At 45.8% G+C, this 18,636-nt stretch overlaps 1 protein-coding gene across 2 annotated transcripts in view; it reads left to right on the top strand.

The window, feature by feature from the left end:
- The window catches only part of LOC143817253 (collagenase 3-like), an 87,253-nt gene that overhangs the window by 42,753 nt on the left and 25,864 nt on the right, over positions 1-18,636 (top strand). The window contains exons 8-10 of one of the 2 annotated variants that reach the window (XM_077298493.1): positions 7,590-7,749; positions 11,069-11,172; positions 13,647-13,682. In XM_077298493.1, coding sequence (XP_077154608.1) covers positions 7,590-7,749; positions 11,069-11,172; positions 13,647-13,682 — 300 coding nt within the window. The remainder of the gene's footprint in view (positions 1-7,589; positions 7,750-11,068; positions 11,173-13,646; positions 13,683-18,636) is intronic. The other variant, XM_077298494.1, reaches the window with a different exon arrangement.

The raw sequence follows: 18,636 nt of genomic DNA, 5'->3' as shown, positions 1-18,636 counted from the left end.
GACCGTGACGACGAACCCCTCTCGGACGAGCTGACCAGGTGGACCGCCCCCTATACAGGGAGCGTTAGGGGCAGGCCCGTGAGGGACTATCGCCACGGAAGCTGGAGGGTCGACTGAGATAAGAAGGGTACACTGCAGGAACACAGGGACCGAAGGAAACAGCGGAGGAAACAGAGGGAATGGCAAGGAACTACTGAGACGAGGGAGAAGATGGGAATACTACAGAGACACGGAGGCTGACGAGACAATATGGAGATACAGAGGCTGACGGGAGCAAGGAAATGGTAAAGGAGCCGGGCAGGTACCGCAGAGAAACAGGAACTGAAGGAACAAAGCAGGAACACAGGAAAATCAGGCAGGTACTGCAGAGGAAGGAGGAGTCCCAAGGTCAGAAAGCTAGGAACGCACAGAGACCACAGGTGACCAGAAGCACTTGTAAACACAAATGATCATCAGGCACAGAGGAGCAGCAGGAAGCAGCTTATATACCAGCGTGAGAGCTACTTCCGGGTTACAGTCCTCCAGGATGACGGAGAGGACAGGAAGGAGTGCCAACAGAGGAATCAGATGTGCGCACGCGCAGAGCTGAATGCGCCGCGCGCGCGCACCCGGCGAGCTGCAGAAGCCGGGGGCGAGCGCTGCATGACAGTACCCCCGTCTTTACACCCCTCCTTTTTAAGACTTGAAAGAAACCGGGACAAAATGCGAGGGGCCTGAATGTTCTCACGAGGCTCCCATGACCTCTCCTCAGGACCAAAACCTTTCCAGTCAACCAAAAACAAAGTTCTCCCTCTAAGTTTTTTCATGGCTAAAATGTCCCTAACTTCAAAGACATCATCCTCGGAAACAGGCGAAGGAGAACAAAGGTTAGAAGAATGAAACTGATTAAAAACTACGGGTTTAAGGAGAGACACATGAAAAGAATTAGAAATACGCAGAGAGGCAGGCAACTTAAGTTTGTAAGAAACGTCATTAATACGAGACAAAACTTCGAATGGACCGATATAGCGAGGACCCAGCTTATGTGAAGGAATTTTGAGACGGATAAATTTAGAAGAAACCCAAACCTTGTCCCCAGGATGGAATATAGGAGAATCGAGGCGTCTTTTGTCCGCATGTCTCTTCATCCTGACTTGAGCCAACTCAAGGGCAGACTTGGTCTCCTGCCAGACCCTGGAGAACTCTCTAGACAGAAGATCAGCCGCTGGTACAGTAGAGACAGGAGGAACCGGAAGAGGAAGACCAGGATGTTGACCGTAGACGATAAAAAATGGAGATTTGTTAGTAGCTTCGCTGGAATGGTTATTGTAAGAAAACTCAGCCCATGGCAGCAAGTCAGACCAATCATTCTGATGGAAATTGGAAAAATGACGGAGATAAGTTACCAACGTCTGATTAGTACGTTCCACCTGGCCATTGGACTGCGGATGGTAGGCCGAAGAAAAGTCAAGCGAAATGTTCATAGATTTGCAGAGGGATTTCCAGAAGCGGGCGGTGAATTGAACACCTCGGTCAGAAACAATATGTAAAGGAAGACCATGAAGACGAAAAATATGGTGAACAAAAATCTTTGCCAATTCGGGAGCAGAAGGCAAACCAGGTAGTGCAATGAAATGAGCCATCTTGGAGAAACGATCCATGACCACGAAGATGATGGTACAACCAGATGAAGAAGGCAGGTCAGTGATGAAGTCCATCGATAAATGTTGCCACGGAGTGGAGGGTACCGGTAAAGGATGCAAAAGCCCGGAAGGTAGTTGCCTGGGAATTTTATTCTTGGCACAGGAGGGACAAGAGGCGACAAAACTTTGGACGTCCTTGGACAACGTAGGCCACCAGTAATAGCGAGAGATCAGACGGAGGTTTTTTTTGAGACCAACATGTCCAGCTAATTTGGAGGCATGACCCCAAAGTAAGACGCGTTCTCTGTTCTCTTCAGCAACTAAGGTCTTACCCGGAGGCAACGAGGAAAGAGAGAGAGGAGCAACTGTGATGACTCTAGCAGGATCGATGATGTGCGCATGTTCTTCCTCCATATCCACCGCCTGGAATGACCTAGACAGAGCATCGGCTCTGGAGTTTTTATCTCCTGGCAGGAAACGAAGTTCGAAGTCAAACCTGGCGAAAAACAAGGCCCACCTGGCCTGCCGAGGATTTAGTCTTTGCGCAGAGCGGATATATGCCAGATTCTTGTGATCTGTGTAAATTACAAAACGATGTAAAGCCCCCTCCAAGAGGTACCGCCACTCCTCCAATGCCAACTTGATTGCCAAAAGTTCTTTATCACCGATAGAATAATTCTTTTCAGAGGAGGAGAAGATCTTAGAGAAAAAACCACAGGGCACAAGACGACCAGAAGAGGATTTCTGCGAGAGCACAGCTCCAGCTCCAATTGCAGAAGCATCTACTTCAAGGATGAAGGGTTTATTGGCCACAGGACGATGAAGAATAGGAGCGGAGGCGAAGGCCTGCTTGATGGACCAGAAAGCCTCTTCGGCCTCAGACGACCATAGATGAGGATTGGCACCCTTCCGAATCATGGAGGAGATTGGAGCAGAAAGAGAGGAAAAGTGAGGGATAAACTGCCGATAGTAGTTAGCAAATCCAATAAATCGCTGAATTGCTTTCACTCCAAGAGGACGTGGCCAGTTGAGCACGGCAGAAACTTTTCCTGGATCCATACACAAACCAGCGTCGGAAATGATGAAACCCAAGAAGGGAAGAGATGACTGTTCGAAGACACATTTTTCAAGTTTGGCATACAGCCGATTCTCTCTCAAACGCTGAAGTACTTGCCGTACATCTCTTCTGTGACTAGACAGATCTGGAGAGAACACAAGGATATCGTCCAAGTACACTACAACACAGGTGTAAAGTAGATCCCGAAAAACATCATTTACAAACTCCTGGAAGACTGCGGGTGCGTTGCATAAACCGAATGGCATAACCAAATATTCATAATGACCATCTCTGGTATTAAACGCAGTCTTCCACTCGTCACCGGAACGGATACGGACCAAATTATAAGCTCCTCTGAGATCCAATTTGGTAAAGATTCGAGCTCCACGTAGACGATCAAAGAGTTCTGGTATGAGAGGAAGTGGGTACTTGTTCTTGATCGTGATAGTGTTGAGACCCCGATAGTCTATACATGGGCGAAGAGAACCGTCCTTCTTCTTGACGAAGAAGAACCCAGCTCCTGCAGGTGAGGAGGACTTTCGAATGAAGCCTCTGGCCAGATTCTCTTGGATATATTCGGACATGGCTTGAGTTTCGGTAGGAGACAATGGGTAAATACGTCCTCGAGGTGGAGTAGAACCAGGAACAAGGTCTATCGGGCAGTCATAAGAGCGGTGCGGCGGCAAGATCTCCGCCTCCTTCTTGTTAAAGACATCCGAGAAGGCGCAATAGGCTGGAGGAATTCCCGTGGATTCCAAAGCAGACCGAAAGGAGGACGCAGGCTTGACAGGAAGCAGGCACCTGTTCAGACAAGACTGTCCCCACCGTAGAACATCTCCAGTGCGCCAGTCCAGAGTGGGTTCGTGATCTCTCAGCCAAGGAAGACCCAAAAGGAAAGAATGAGACAATGAAGGTAAAACATAAAAGGCCAGTTTCTCACGATGAAGAGCTCCAATCTGAAGTTCAACTTCCTCCGTAACTAAGTTGACGGTCTCCCGCAAAGGCTGACCATCGACGGAAGCTATTTGTCTAGGAGTCTCCAAGGGTCTAACAGGTATCCCAAGCCTGTTAACAACCTCGAGCTGAACAAAGTTCCCAGCCGCTCCTGAATCAACATAAGCCTCCAGAGAAAAGTGACGGGAACCTAAATGTAGAATAACAGACAAAACCAGAGGTGGAGAGGAGTCATAACCACCTAGGAAGGCCTCTCTTACCTGTCCTAGGCGGAGGCGTTTCCCGACCTCTGAGGACAGGCGCGTAAGAGATGAGAGGCACTACCGCAGTAAAAACAGAGACCTTGTGCGAGTCTCTCCTTGCGGCGCTGCTCGGAAGACTCAAAGCGATCGACCTGCATGGGTTCAGGAGAAGATGAAGAAACCACCGGGGCTGTTTGAGAAAAAGAAGTCCCTCGAGCAATAGTGGTCTGGCGAAGAGGTCTCTTTTCTCTGGCAAGCTCGCGAGTGCGCTCCTGAAAGCGCAGATCAATGCGTATGGCCAAGGAGATAAGATCATCCAAAGAGGTGGGAGTGTCCCGTCCTGCCAGCTCATCCTTAATCCGTGAAGACAAACCACGCCAAAACGCTCCAACCAAAGCCTCATTATTCCACCCAAGGTCTGAAGACAGAGTCCGGAAACGGATGGCGTACTGAGCTACAGAGAGAGTGGCCTGGCTAAGGTTAAAGAGGGACTCTGTGGTAGAGACCAGACGTCCAGGTTCATCAAAAACCTTGCGGAAGGTATCCAGGAACGGATTGAGTTGGGAGACCAAAGGATCATTACGCTCCCAGAGGGGATTAACCCACGCCAAAGCCTCACCCTCCAAATGGGATACTATAAAAACAACCTTAGCTCGATCGGTGGGATAAAGTAGCGGAGACAATTCAAAATGCATCTGGCATTGAATAAGAAAGCCGCGGCACGCTTTAGGATCCCCACCATACCGAGGAGGTCTAGCAAGTCGGGGCGAGGATTGTGGCGCAGAGACAGGAGTGGAGACAGAGGCCACATTCTGGAGGGCGAGAAGCCGATCATTAATAGAGGCCAAAAAATTCGAAATATGGGACTGAGTGTCCCATTGTAGACCTAGCTCCAGCTGAAGGGCAACCAACTGCGGAGCAATACCAGGATCAGAAGGCTGTAAAGCCGCTAGGCGAGACTCCATATTTTTTAAAAACGACATGATCCTAGTCTGGTTTTCACGCAAAAAGAGTAAGTCTTTTTGAGTAGCGGAAGCTCCAGCGGGGTCCATGGCCTGATGATACTGTGATGCTGTAAGAATCAGGCTGCACTCAGATGTCATCCGAGTGCAGTCCCATTTGAGAGAGTGGATTCAAACAGGGACAAGGGAGAGTGGACCCACTGGACCGTGACGACGAACCCCTCTCGGACGAGCTGACCAGGTGGACCGCCCCCTATACAGGGAGCGTTAGGGGCAGGCCCGTGAGGGACTATCGCCATGGAAGCTGGAGGGTCGACTGAGATAAGAAGGGTACACTGCAGGAACACAGGGACCGAAGGAAACAGCGGAGGAAACAGAGGGAATGGCAAGGAACTACTGAGACGAGGGAGAAGATGGGAATACTACAGAGACACGGAGGCTGACGAGACAATATGGAGACACAGAGGCTGACGGGAGCAAGGAAATGGTAAAGGAGCCGGGCAGGTACCGCAGAGAAACAGGAACTGAAGGAACAAAGCAGGAACACAGGAAAATCAGGCAGGTACTGCAGAGGAAGGAGGAGTCCCAAGGTCAGAAAGCTAGGAATGCACAGAGACCACAGGTGACCAGAAGCACTTGTAAACACAAATGATCATCAGGCACAGAGGAGCAGCAGGAAGCAGCTTATATACCAGCATGAGAGCTACTTCCGGGTTACAGTCCTCCAGGATGACGGAGAGGACAGGAAGGAGTGCCAACAGAGGAATCAGATGTGCGCACGCGCAGAGCTGAATGCGCCGCGCGCGCGCACCCGGCGAGCTGCAGGAGCCGGGGGCGAGCGCTGCATGACAATATATATATATATATATATATATATAATGACTTTATTAAACAATAAACATAACAATTACTTATAAGAAGGTAGGCTAAAACACAGCAAGAATACAAGATGCAGAACTGTGTTGAGACTTCTACTGTCCATCACAATCCTCTACGTATATAACATGGAAAAGGTTGGGTCAGCCCCAAGGTTAGTGCATATCCCTTGGGATTAGCAGGCAATAGGTTTGTAAATATCTTAGTTCTATGCAGCCAAAGAAAACATAGAACAATGAGCTAAAATGCATGTGGAACACATCATGATGCATCCGTTTACATGCTCTATGTACTTAAGTGTCTAATGGATGTGGAGCAGACCATGTATAATTAATATGTCTAGGCAGCAAAATATCTCTACTAGTGATGAGCAAATGTGCCCAGATAACGTCTTATCCGAGCATGCTTGGGTGTTATCCGAGCATCTTGGGCGTGCTCGTATATTATGTTCAAGTCCCTGCGGCTGCATGATTTCCTGCTGTTAGACAACCTGAACACAAGTAGGGATTACATAACAAACAGGCAATCCCCACATGTGTTGTTTCTCTCTAACAGCCGCAAATCATACAGCAGCAGGGACTCGAACATAATATACGAGCACGCCCAAGATACTCGGATAACCCCCGAGCATGGTGGATAAGAAGTTATCCGGGAACGTTCGCTCATCACTAATCTCTACATTTTTCTACAGCCAAACATTATTCGAGTGTGATACAACTGTACATATTTATAAGAATATTCACAAATGTATCAGAGCTAAAAGCTGTAGGATGATTAACAGTGAATTCTCAAATGGGGGGAGTCACATTCTGAGAAAGCCTGACAGTTGGAATCCAATATCCCAACCACAAATGATCCTTGCAATCAGTGTTGGACCAGGGTGCCAAGGGCACACCAGTAGCCAACTCCAGGGCCCCACTTTTCAGCTACATGTAAATGTGACATTATCCTCAATCGCAAATTTATATAACAATTTACTGGGCAGATTGATAAATTAATAAGACGCCACCATTGTCTGTATACAGTAATTCAAGCATATTGTGCCAAGTACGGCTCATACAAGAGGGTGGTGGCCCACCGGGGGATTCTCCTGTTCTCCTGTGGGCCAGTCCAAGTCTGCTTCGTTATGGAGAAGCGTTCACTTGAAAGGGGTCTTGTTGCACTCGAGTGTGATGAGAAAAGCTGCAAAGACATGAATGAGCTGAAATATCTGTTTCCTTCTTTGTGATGATTAGCAGAGATCTCGGAGGTTGGATCCCCACTGATCATCATAATGTTATGACATATACTAATGATGGGCACAACATTATAAGGTGACGATACTGTCATGCCAGCTTCAGACTCTGTTCACACCGGGGAGTCTGTTGTGCAGTCTTAGACCTCTTGCAAACCAGTCCTGTGTTGGTGTAGCTGTTGATACTCAAGTCTTTATTTAGGAGTTTGGTGAAGAATACTTTGTTGTTTGTTCATTTCGCTATTGGTATTGTGTTCCCCTCACACACATATTGTGTCATCCTGATAGTTTGCTTTGTGGTGTAGTTTACATTATTCCTTGTGGTTTCCATTAGTGTTCACCTACTGGGGTGGTGGTTGGGAGTTTAGATCAGGGCTGGACAGGAGATAGGGACAGGTCTGTGACTCAGGCCTCCCTACCATCAAGGGTACCCCCGAGCTTAGGAAAGGCAGGGCTCCCCCTAGTCTGAGGGGCAGTTCAGGGACCCAGGTTCCTCATCTCCTGTTTTCCCATTGCTTTCCATGACAATTACCTTTTTTATTAAGGAAGAAGGTGTGGATTCCACCCTCGTAGATCTCGACCATCATGTCTAGAAGCAAATTTAACAAATCAAGTGATCACTGAATCGTTTGTCTCACACAGGCCGACACTTTTGGATCACAAGAGGCTTCAGCTTGGTCCAGGACTATCCCCAAGATATCTCCCAATTTGGGTTCCCAAATTCTGTTAAAAGCATAGATGCAGCGTTATTCTTGAAAGAAGAACGAAAAGCAATTTTCTTTGTGAGAGATAAGTACTGGAGGTCGGTAGTTGCATGTGAGAGACATTACTTCCACTTTACTAATATTAGCAAAATGAATTACACTTATAGGAGTAACCGTGGACATTGCAGAGGATCAGGTTCGCCCGGATGGAGTTGGCCAGTAGGCCACAAAAGAGGACAGAAGTATAAAAAATGGAACAGGATGGGGATGGGGCTCTTTTACAGATTTTGCACTTATACCTATTTAGAAACCCAGTAAATGTATCAGATAGTTATAGCCCTAGAAGCAGTAGCTAAACTTTTTTTAAATAAATTAATGTAAAGTTATGAATCTTTGTAGTATACTTCATTAACTTTATTGTTTCCTTCCATCTTTAACACCATGGCTTGTCTGCCTTGTTCATTTTCTCTAAGTAGCTGATTTACATTTCAGGTTTAGCGAAATTCGCACTTCTATGTTGGCTCCTCTGGTCCCCTTTTCCATGCTCAGAAAGCATAAGCCATCCCTTTCTGGCCTTAAATAATCCATTTGGCACATACTGTTCTTTTAGGTTTAATTATAGACTTTATAAACTCCTAAAGCCAATACACATTTGAGATGGACGGCGACAAACTGGAAGTTGTAAAGGACTTCAACCTACTCGGATCAACGATCACTCAAGATGCAGCAACGACACCGGAAGTCAATAGGAGAATAGCTATGGGCACATCAACAAAATAATGGGCAAGGGCTTCAAATTGAGGAACAATTCACTGGCATCGAAGACACGGCTCGTACATAGTTTGGTCTTTTAGTGGTAACATACGAATGTGGAACCTGGATGATAAAAAATCAAGACAGAAGAAGAATCGATGCCTCTAAAATGTGGTGCTGGAGAAGGGTGTTATCAGTACCATGGATGACCAGAAGAACAAACAAATTAATTTTGGAGCAAATCAAGCCAGACATGTCACTCGAAACAAGGATCACCAAGCTACAACTTGCCTACTTTAGACACATCATGAAAAAAGAGAGAGCAATCACTGGAGAAGGACATCATGGTTGGAAGAATAGAAGGAACAAAGTGAAGAGTAAGACCAGCAACCCGATGACTTGATACAATCAAGATAAAGATGGAGAAGACCCTGGTAGACCTATCTAGGCTTCCACAAGATCGATCTTCCTACAGATCGTTCATCCATTAAGTTGAAGGCCATTAAAAAAAGCCATTCCATTGAGTAAGGCATCAGATATCACAGAGATGAGCATTCTTCCACCACTTTACTAAATCATTAATGTCCATTCAACCAAAAGTGGTCCACCTAGAGTTTAGCAGGGCATAGCACAACATATGAAACCTATCTTTAATATTTGCCTTATACGGCCCACTATGACTCTCCAAACCCACAGAGGTGCACAGGTCTGCGTAGGAGCTGGATATGTAAAACATTACTGACTTGTTATTTTTTTCTCATATGGTCATTTGAGCCCAGCCAGAGGCTGAATTCCAAATAGGCAGAACATGGGTGCACCATGATGGCTTCCATAAGTTGTCTGTTCACACCATGTACCCATTCATCACAATGTGAGAGTTTGGTCTGTGCAGCAAACTAAATATGGGCATGTCTCCAATTTTTTTGTTGTAAACCATAGATCTGCAAATTAACAATTACAATTACATATAAAATGGGTCATACACTGTAGTGTTTCTGTGTCCTGTCTGTTAAATAAAAAAACGGATAACTCACATATGTTAAAAACGGAATATGGGAATATGGGAATGAACCCTAAAGTACCGAGATCTCCCAAGTCTTACATGGTTACATATAATGTTAATATTTGCGGAAGCAGAGTCACATTATAAAATCTAACAAATTTTATTAAGTGTCAATTAGGACAACAACTATGAATAAATATATAAAAATAACAATATAGTACCGTACTGTGGGGAATACACATACAATCTTAGACCACAGGTGCAAAGCTACATGCAGCAATCACATACAAATGCTCCAAAGCACTTAGAATAATCAATGGATAAACAGATAAAGTTTCTATTGGAAAGTGAACCCAGGCTTTTTACTATATATCACTTATTAGTAGGGGTTTCACCCCTTACCTCAATATGCCTGGATCAGTACCAAGAGAAAATATACTTAGAGTAAAGTGCTAAGTGCTTAGTAAGCCTATTAGTATTTCTGCCACTAGTCTATTTGAAATCATAATAGTGCTGTGCATAGGGGGCTGGCAATCAAGCCATGCCCCATATTAAACTTATAGTACCAGCATGAATAATGGGTGCTATACATAACCTGCACGTGTAGTCCTGAAGGCCCCAACGCGCGTTTCGCGTCTTGCTTCTTCCAGGGGGAATGTATGAGTGGTGATCAATGTAGGGGCTTTTTTATAGCCCTGTCTTTCGTTGGTGGTAGCGGTGTTGTAATGGCGCTCACGGCGCCGCATAGCCCCACAGCGCACGCTCAGATCGGCGTCCCACATCATTGCTTCACTCCCCCGTCTGACACGTCAATACGGGGGGCGGAGTCAGCAACGTCACTGGACGCGTCTCCATAGCGACGCGGCGAAGCACCGGCGACGGAGCGCACACACTGCTGTGTGTGAAGGGAATTCCCAGTGATGTCGCTGACTCCGCCCCCCGTCTTGACGCGTCAGACGGGGGAGTGAAGCAATGACGTGGGACGCCGATCTGAGCGTGCGCTGGTGGGCCCCTACATTGATCACCACTCATACATTCCCCCGGAAGAAGCAAGACGCGAAACGCGCGTTGGGGCCTTCAGGACTACACGTGCAGGTTATGTATAGCACCCATTATTCATGCTGGTACTATAAGTTTAATATGGGGCATGGCTTGATTGCCAGCCCCCTATGCACAGCACTATTATGATTTCAAATAGACTAGTGGCAGAAATACTAATAGGCTTACTAAGCACTTAGCACTTTACTCTAAGTATATTTTCTCTTGGTACTGATCCAGGCATATTGAGGTAAGGGGTGAAACCCCTACTAATAAGTGATATATAGTAAAAAGCCTGGGTTCACTTTCCAATAGAAACTTTATCTGTTTATCCATTGATTATTCTAAGTGCTTTGGAGCATTTGTATGTGATTGCTGCATGTAGCTTTGCACCTGTGGTCTAAGATTGTATGTGTATTCCCCACAGTACGGTACTATATTGTTATTTTTATATATTTATTCATAGTTGTTGTCCTAATTGACACTTAATAAAATTTGTTAGATTTTATACTGTGACTCTGTTTCCGCCAGTTTCCTTTTTTTGGGGGTATTTGCATGATTTTAGGAAGCGTCACCCTAAGAGGCCGTATTTAATTGGTTTAATGTTAATATTTATTTTCCAGTTATGATCATGTAAGTCTCAAAATGGACCCCAAATCTCCAAGGAAAATTAAAAAGGGCTTTCCTGGAATTGGGAAAAGAGTGGAGGCGGCTGTTCAGGATAATGGTGGGTATAATTTTCTGTTTTGTCCACAGCAAGAAGTTTTCATTGAAATATGTAATTACAAATGTAACCACTGTTGCCTCATGCTCACACCAATATTTAACAAATTTATAGTGTACTAGATGGTGGCCCAATTCTAACGCATCGGGTATTCTAGAATATGTATGTATGTATATAGCAGCCACATAGTATATAGCACAGGCCACGTACCAAACAGTATATAGCACAGCCCACGCAGTATATAACATTGCCCGTGTATTATATAACACTACCCACGTAGTATATAGCAGCCACATAGTATATAACACAGCCCACGTAGTATATAGCACAGCCCACGCAGTATATAACACTGCCCACGTAGTATATAGCAGCCACGCAGTATATAACACTGCCCACGTAATATATAGCACAGCCCACGCAGTATATAGCCCAGCCCACATAGTATATAACACAGTCCACGCAGTATATAACACTGCCCACGTAGTATATAGCAGCCACGCAGTATATAACACTGCCCACGTAGTATATAGCAGCCACGCAGTATATAACACTGCCCACGTAGTATATAGCAGCCACGCAGTATATAACACTGCCCACATAGTATATAGCACAGCCCACGCAGTATATAACACTGCCCACGTAGTATATAGCAGCCACGCAGTATATAACACTGCCCACGTAGTATATAGCACAGCCCATGCAGTATATAACACTGGCCATGTAGTATATAGCAGCCACGCAGTATATAACACTGCCCACGTAATATATAGCACAGCCCACGCAGTATATAGCCCAGCCCACATAGTATATAACACAGCCCACGCAGTATATAACACTGCCCACGTAGTATATAGCAGCCACGCAGTATATAACACTGCCCACATAGTATATAGCACAGCCCACGCAGTATATAACACTGCCCACATAGTATATAGCACAGCCCACGCAGTATATAACACTGCCCACGTAGTATATAGCAGCCACGCAGTATATAACCCAGCCCACATAGTATATAACACAGCCCACGCAGTATATAGCAGTGTGGGCACCATATCCCTGTTAAAAAAAATAATTAAAATAAAAAATAGTTCTATACTCACCCTCCGCCGCCAAGCGAAGCTGTGTCGATGCGCGCGCGGCTACCGCCAGCTTCCATTCCCAGAATGCATTGCGAAATTACCCAGATGACTTAGCGGTCTCGCGAGACCGCTAAGTCTTCTGGGTAATTTCGCAATGCATCTCTGGGAACGGAAGCTGGCGGCAGCCGCACGCGCCTCGGCGGACGCCGGAAGGTGAGAATAGCAGGTTTTTTGTTTTTTTATTATTTTTAACATCAGATCTTTTTACTATTGGTGCTGCATAGGCAGCATCAATAGTAAGAAGTTGGTCACACAGGGTTAATAGCAGCGTTAACGGAGTGCTTTATCCGCGGCATAACGCGGTCTGTTAACGCTGCCATTAACCCTGTGTGAGCGCTGACTGGAGGGGAGTATGGAGTGGGCGCCATCGCTGATTGGTCGCGGTAGCCAGGACAGGCAGCTGGCGAGACCAATCAGCGATGCGGGATTTCCGTGACGGAAGTTGCAGACAGACAAACGGAAGAACCCCTTAGACAATTATATATAGAGATTTTTACATGTCGGTTTTGTGTTTTTGTTTCTTGCACAAACCCAATAAAATCTGTAAAAATTAAAAGTATACTCCTATTTTGCACATTCTGACCAGCCCCCACTGACAGCGGTAGGTGATGGATAAGGTCCTGCTCCAAGCTTGTGTAGACAATTTGGAGGCAGAATCCAAAAGTACCCCTCTTTGCTTCTCATATTCTGAGACCTCTACTTTTTTATATTTTTTTGTTGATAGAGTAGTGTTAGGCCTTGATTTTTGCATTGAAATTTGTAATTATTATCATTACCATTTTGGGGGTCCATACAACTTTATGATCTTTTTCCATTCAATTTTTGCAAGGTAAAATTACCTAAAAAAATGTGGCTTTGCCATTTTTATTTTTTTTTTTCCATTCAGAGTTCATCTTATGGGTTAAATATTATAACATTTTATTAGTTTGGATGGTTACACCTTTGGCAATAACAAATATGTTCATATTTTAGATTTTAACCCCTTAATGACCGGAGCTTTTTTTTTATTCTCCATTTTGATTCTCCAAACATGTCTAGGTTCTTTTTTATCTAAGTGGTGAAAAAAAATTCCAAACTATGCTAAAAAAAAAGTGCCATTTTCCGATACCCGTAGCTTCTCCATTTTTCGTGATCTGGGGCTGGCTGAGGGCTTATTTATGCGTGCAGAGCTGATGTTTTTAATTATACTATTTTGGTGTAGATACGTTCTTTTGATCACCCGTTATTGCATTTTAATGCAATGTAGCGACGATCAAAAAACATAATTCTGGCGTTTTGCCTTTTTATTTATCGCTACGCCATTTAGCGATCAGGTTAATCTTTTTTTTTTATTGATAGATCGGGCGATTATGAACATGGCGATACCAAATATGGGTAGGTTTGATTTTTTTTTATTGTTTTATTTTGAATGGAGCGAAAGGGGGGTGATTTGAACTTTTGTATTTTTTTCATATTTTTTAAAACTTTTTTTTTACCTTTGGCATGCTTCAATAGCCTCCATGGGAGGCTAGAAGCTGCCACAACTTCATTGGCTTTGCATGGTAAGTAGTGTTGAGCGATACCTTCCGATATCGGAAAGTATCGGTATCGGAAAGTATCGGCCGATACCGTCAAAGTATCGGATCTAATCCGATACCGATACCCTATCCCAATGCAAGTCAATGGGACGAAAATATCGGAATTAAAATAAACCCTTTCTTTCCTTGTAGGTTCATTCTACATGAAGGAAAACAACTAAGAATAATGTAGGATGTATTGGGGGAGGTGGCGGAGACATTAAAGGCACAGAGGTTTAGCCCAATCAAATAGAATAGCATGATTTTTATTATTTTTTATGACGTTCGGCGTTAGAAAGATTTTGACTATGTTTTTTTTGTCAGATATTGATGTTTCACTACTTCCACGCCCTTCACCTTCTTTTTTACTTCTCCCACACTTTCTTCTTCATTATCCTCATCATCAGCTTCTTTGACATCAACTTCTTCACCTTATTCATCTTCTTCTTCATCTTCTACCTATTATTTTTTTTCCTACATTGTTCATATTCTTTTTATTTAACTATTATCTTCTTCGTATTCAACTTCTTCATCATATTCTTATTTGTGACAGGCATTCCCGTAGTTGTTATCTATAAAAGTTTGAAGATTACACCTTCCGTTCTGCCTGTCACAAAAGAGTTACATTTGTCCGCGTTCAGTTTGGCCTGCAGCATCAGGCTTTATCCAGGGGCACCACGAGGAGGAACGGACTCACCCCCATACACTGCTTAGTCTTCTTCTGCTTATAATTTAGATAATATCTTTTGCTCTGATATTTAGTCTTATGCTTAATGTTCTTCTGCTCTTTGTTCTGCAGCCTCTTGTTCTTCTGCTTCTCGGTCTTCCAGGTCGTCGTCGTCTCCAGGGTCGTCGTCTCCGGGGTCGTCGTCATCGGGGTGGTCTTCAGGGTCATCGTCATCTCGGTGGTTGTCGTCTCTGGTGTCGTCGTCATCTTAGGGGTGGTCTTCCGGGTCATCGTCTTTAGTCTCTTGAACTTGGAAATGTAGCAGAAGGTACAAGAAGGCTGAGAAAATGCCGAGAAACAGCTGATGGAACTGGAACTCGGATGGCTACCCGAAGATCCAAGAGCCAATGGAACTACCGAGGACCAGCTGACCTTACTGGAACCCGGTTACTAAGCAGGAGGTACCCGTGCCTGAAAGCACTACCAAGGACCACCTGACATTGGTGGAACTCGGATACCCAGAGGGAGGCACCTAAGCCAAAGGCTCTGCCCGGAACCAGCTGACGGTACTGGAACCAGGATGGGGAGCAGAAGGTACAAGAGCAAAAGACACTGCCGAGAACCAGCTGACGGTACTGGAACCCGGATGGGTAGCCGAATGTCCAAGAGCCAATGGAACTACCGAGGACAAGCTGACGTTACTGGAACCCGGTTACTAAGCAGGAGGTACCCGTGCCTGAAAGCACTACCAAGGACCACCTGACGTTGGTGGAACTCGGATACCCAGAGGGAGGCACCTAAGCCAAAGGCTCTGCCCGGAACCAGCTGACGGTACTGGAACCAGGATGGGGAGCAGAAGGTACAAGAGCAAAAGACACTGCCGAGAACCAGCTGACGGTACTGGAACCCGGATGGGTAGCCGAATGTCCAAGAGCCAATGGAACTACCGAGGACAAGCTGACGTTACTGGAACCCGGTTACTAAGCAGGAGGTACCCGTGCCTGAAAGCACTACCAAGGACCACCTGACGTTGGTGGAACTCGGATACCCAGAGGGAGGCACCTAAGCCAAAGGCTCTGCCCGGAACCAGCTGACGGTACTGGAACCAGGATGGGGAGCAGAAGGTACAAGAGCAAAAGACACTGCCGAGAACCAGCTGACGGTACTGGAACCCGGATGGGTAGCCGAAGGTCCAAGATCCAATGGAACTACCGAGGACCAGCTGACGTTACTGGAACCCGGTTACTAAGCAGGAGGTACCCGTGCTTGAAAGCACTACCAAGGACCACCTGACGTTGGTGGAACTCGGATACCCAGAGGGAGGCACCTAAGCCAAAGGCTCTACCCGGAACCAGCTGACAGGGCTGGAACCAGGATGGGGACCTATTCAAGCTTGTCTTCCTAGAGCCCCAACTAGCGTTGTTGGAGCAAAGGGTTAGCAGGGGGAGCGGAGTGTAGGCCGAAGCCTGCACTGGCGGCAGCTTTGGGTCTGTTGTGTCTGCGTGGCTGTTGCAGGACACGTTGCCGGCTACACAGCAGGGGAACAGCTGGCGGTGCTGAACCCCACTGACACATTGGCGAAGTGTTTGGCTCTGTGCAGCCAGCACATCTGGGCCCCAACTGGCGGTGTTAGAGCCCAGGGTCAGCAGGAGGAGCAGAGGGAGCAGAGTGTAGGCCGAAGCCTAATTGAACCAATTTCAAAGGTAACCTTTAACCCCCCCTCAGGTGTTACAAACTAGAAGAGCCACAGCTTATGCAGCAGTAGTGCTGCACAAGTCAAAGATTGCTCTTTTAATTTTTCTCCTTGCACACGCTGAATGAAACACGTATAACATTTAGCCCTTTATACAGTCAAACTGTGTTGGAGGCGAGAGTTCCCTTCGTAATGAGACGCAGCACAGATGTCAAGAATCCCACCTTGGTGCTGGGCGCAGCCTCCTGAGCGTTGTTATTTGCTGTACAGGAGTCTGCGCTGTCGTGTTATCCCTTGGCCTTGCGCTGTTAGCGCTGCCCATCTTCTGACATCATTTAATGTCGGCCGTTGCGGTTTGCGATGACCATGAATCCCAGCCCCGCGGTGTCTTTACATAGTTAAACCACTGCGGGGCTGGGATTCATGGCCTGGCGCAGTACATATGTTCGCCTCTCACACTCGGGTCCTTACACCCGCTTCAGACTGTGCGGCGTCAGCTGATCCCTTATCGCATGCCACGGCCATGAAGCCGCACAGTCTGAAGAAGGCGGAAGGAGATGAGGGACAGGCGAACATATGCACTGCTCATGCCCATCAATCACACCCTCGCAGTCCAAATAAATAAGACACCGAGGGGCGTTGTGTTGTGAATTTGGATTCTGGGCTCCCCCGGTGGCTACTGGTGGAATTGAACTTGTGACATCATCTTCCCTGTTCACCTGTTCTGATTAGATCTGGGTGTCGCTATATAACCTGGCTTCTCTGTTAGATGCTTGCCGGTCAACAATGTTATCAGAAGCCTCTCTGTGCTTGTTCCTGCCCCCAGACATCTACTAGATAAGTTGGACATTCGTCCATGTTTTGTTTTGTATTTTGGTTCCAGTTCACAGCTGCAGTTTCGTTACTGTGTCTGGAAAGCTCTTGTTGATCAGGAATTGCCACTCTGGTATTATGAGTTAATGCCAGAGTCCTAAAGTAATTTCTGGATGTGTTTTGTTAGGGTTTTCTACTGACCATGAAAGTATGCTTTCTGTCTTCTGCTATCTAGAAAGCGGACCTCAAATTTGCTAAAACTATTTTCCTGCTGCGTTTGTTATTTCTTCTAAAATCACCGCCAATATATGTGGGGGGCCTCTGTCTCCTTTTTTTTGGGCATTTCTCTAGAGGTGAGTCAGGTCTTATATTTCCCTCTGCTAGCATTATTTAGTTCTCCGGCCGGCGCTGGGCATATAGGGATAAAAAGTAGGACATGCTACCTGGCTACTTCTAGATGATGCGGTAGGTTTAGTTCATGGTCAGTATAGTTACATCTTCCAAGAGCTTGTTCCTATAGAGGCTTATGCTAGTTCTCTGGCCATGGAGATCATGACAGTTTGACCGGCCACTAAAGGGTTAAAATCCTTGGCTGAGAAAGGAGAGAAATAAGAAGTCTGCTGAGAGTTTTTTTTTTTTTCTCTGTGCTCTTAATTGGATCACTTGCCAGTCTGTCTATGCTGCAGTCTTTCTTTTTTTTTCTCTCTCCTTATAATCTTTGAATGGCTTTGTGTTCACCTGTTAATAATGGATCTTCAGAGTGTAACTGCAGGTTTGAATAATCTCACCACGAAAGTACAAAATTTGCAAGATTTTATTATTCATGCTCCGGTATCTGAGCCGAGAATTCCTTTGCCGGAATTCTTCTCAGGGAATAGATCTAGCTTTCAGAATTTTAGAAATAATTGTAAGCTATTTTTGTCCCTGAAATCTCGTTCTGCTGGAGACCCTGCACAGCAGGTTGGGATTGTGATTTCCTTGCTCCGGGGCGACCCTCAAGACTGGGCTTTTGCATTGGCACCAGGGGATCCTGCGTTGCGCAATGTGGATGCGTTTTTTTTGGCCTTGGGCTTGCTGTATGAGGAACCTCATTTGGAACTTCAGGCAGAAAAAACTTTGATGTCCCTATCGCAGGGGCAAGATGAAGCTGAAATTTACTGCCAAAGATTCCGTAAATGGTCTGTGCTTACTCAGTGGAATGAGTGTGCCTTGGCGGCTACTTTCAGAGAGGGTCTCTCTGATGCCATTAAGGATGTTATGGTGGGGTTCCCTGTGCCTGCGGGTCTGAATGAGTCCATGACAATGGCCATTCAGATCGATAGGCGTCTGCGGGAGCGCAAACCAGTGCACCATCTGGCGGTGTCCACTGAGAAGACGCCAGAAAGCATGCAGTGTGATAGAATTCTGTCCAGAAGCGAGCGGCAGAATTTTAGACGGAAAAATGGGTTGTGTTTCTATTGTGGGGATTCTACTCATGTTATATCAGCATGCTCTAAGCGTACTAAAAAGCTTGATAAATCCGTTTCCATTGGCACTTTACAGTCTAAATTTATTTTGTCTGTGACCCTGATTTGCTCTTTGTCATCTATTACTACTGAC

This window comes from Ranitomeya variabilis, chromosome 3 (assembly GCF_051348905.1).
Source record: "Ranitomeya variabilis isolate aRanVar5 chromosome 3, aRanVar5.hap1, whole genome shotgun sequence".
Classification (NCBI taxonomy): domain Eukaryota; kingdom Metazoa; phylum Chordata; class Amphibia; order Anura; family Dendrobatidae; genus Ranitomeya; species Ranitomeya variabilis.
This window is presented reverse-complemented; position numbering and strand designations above follow the sequence as displayed.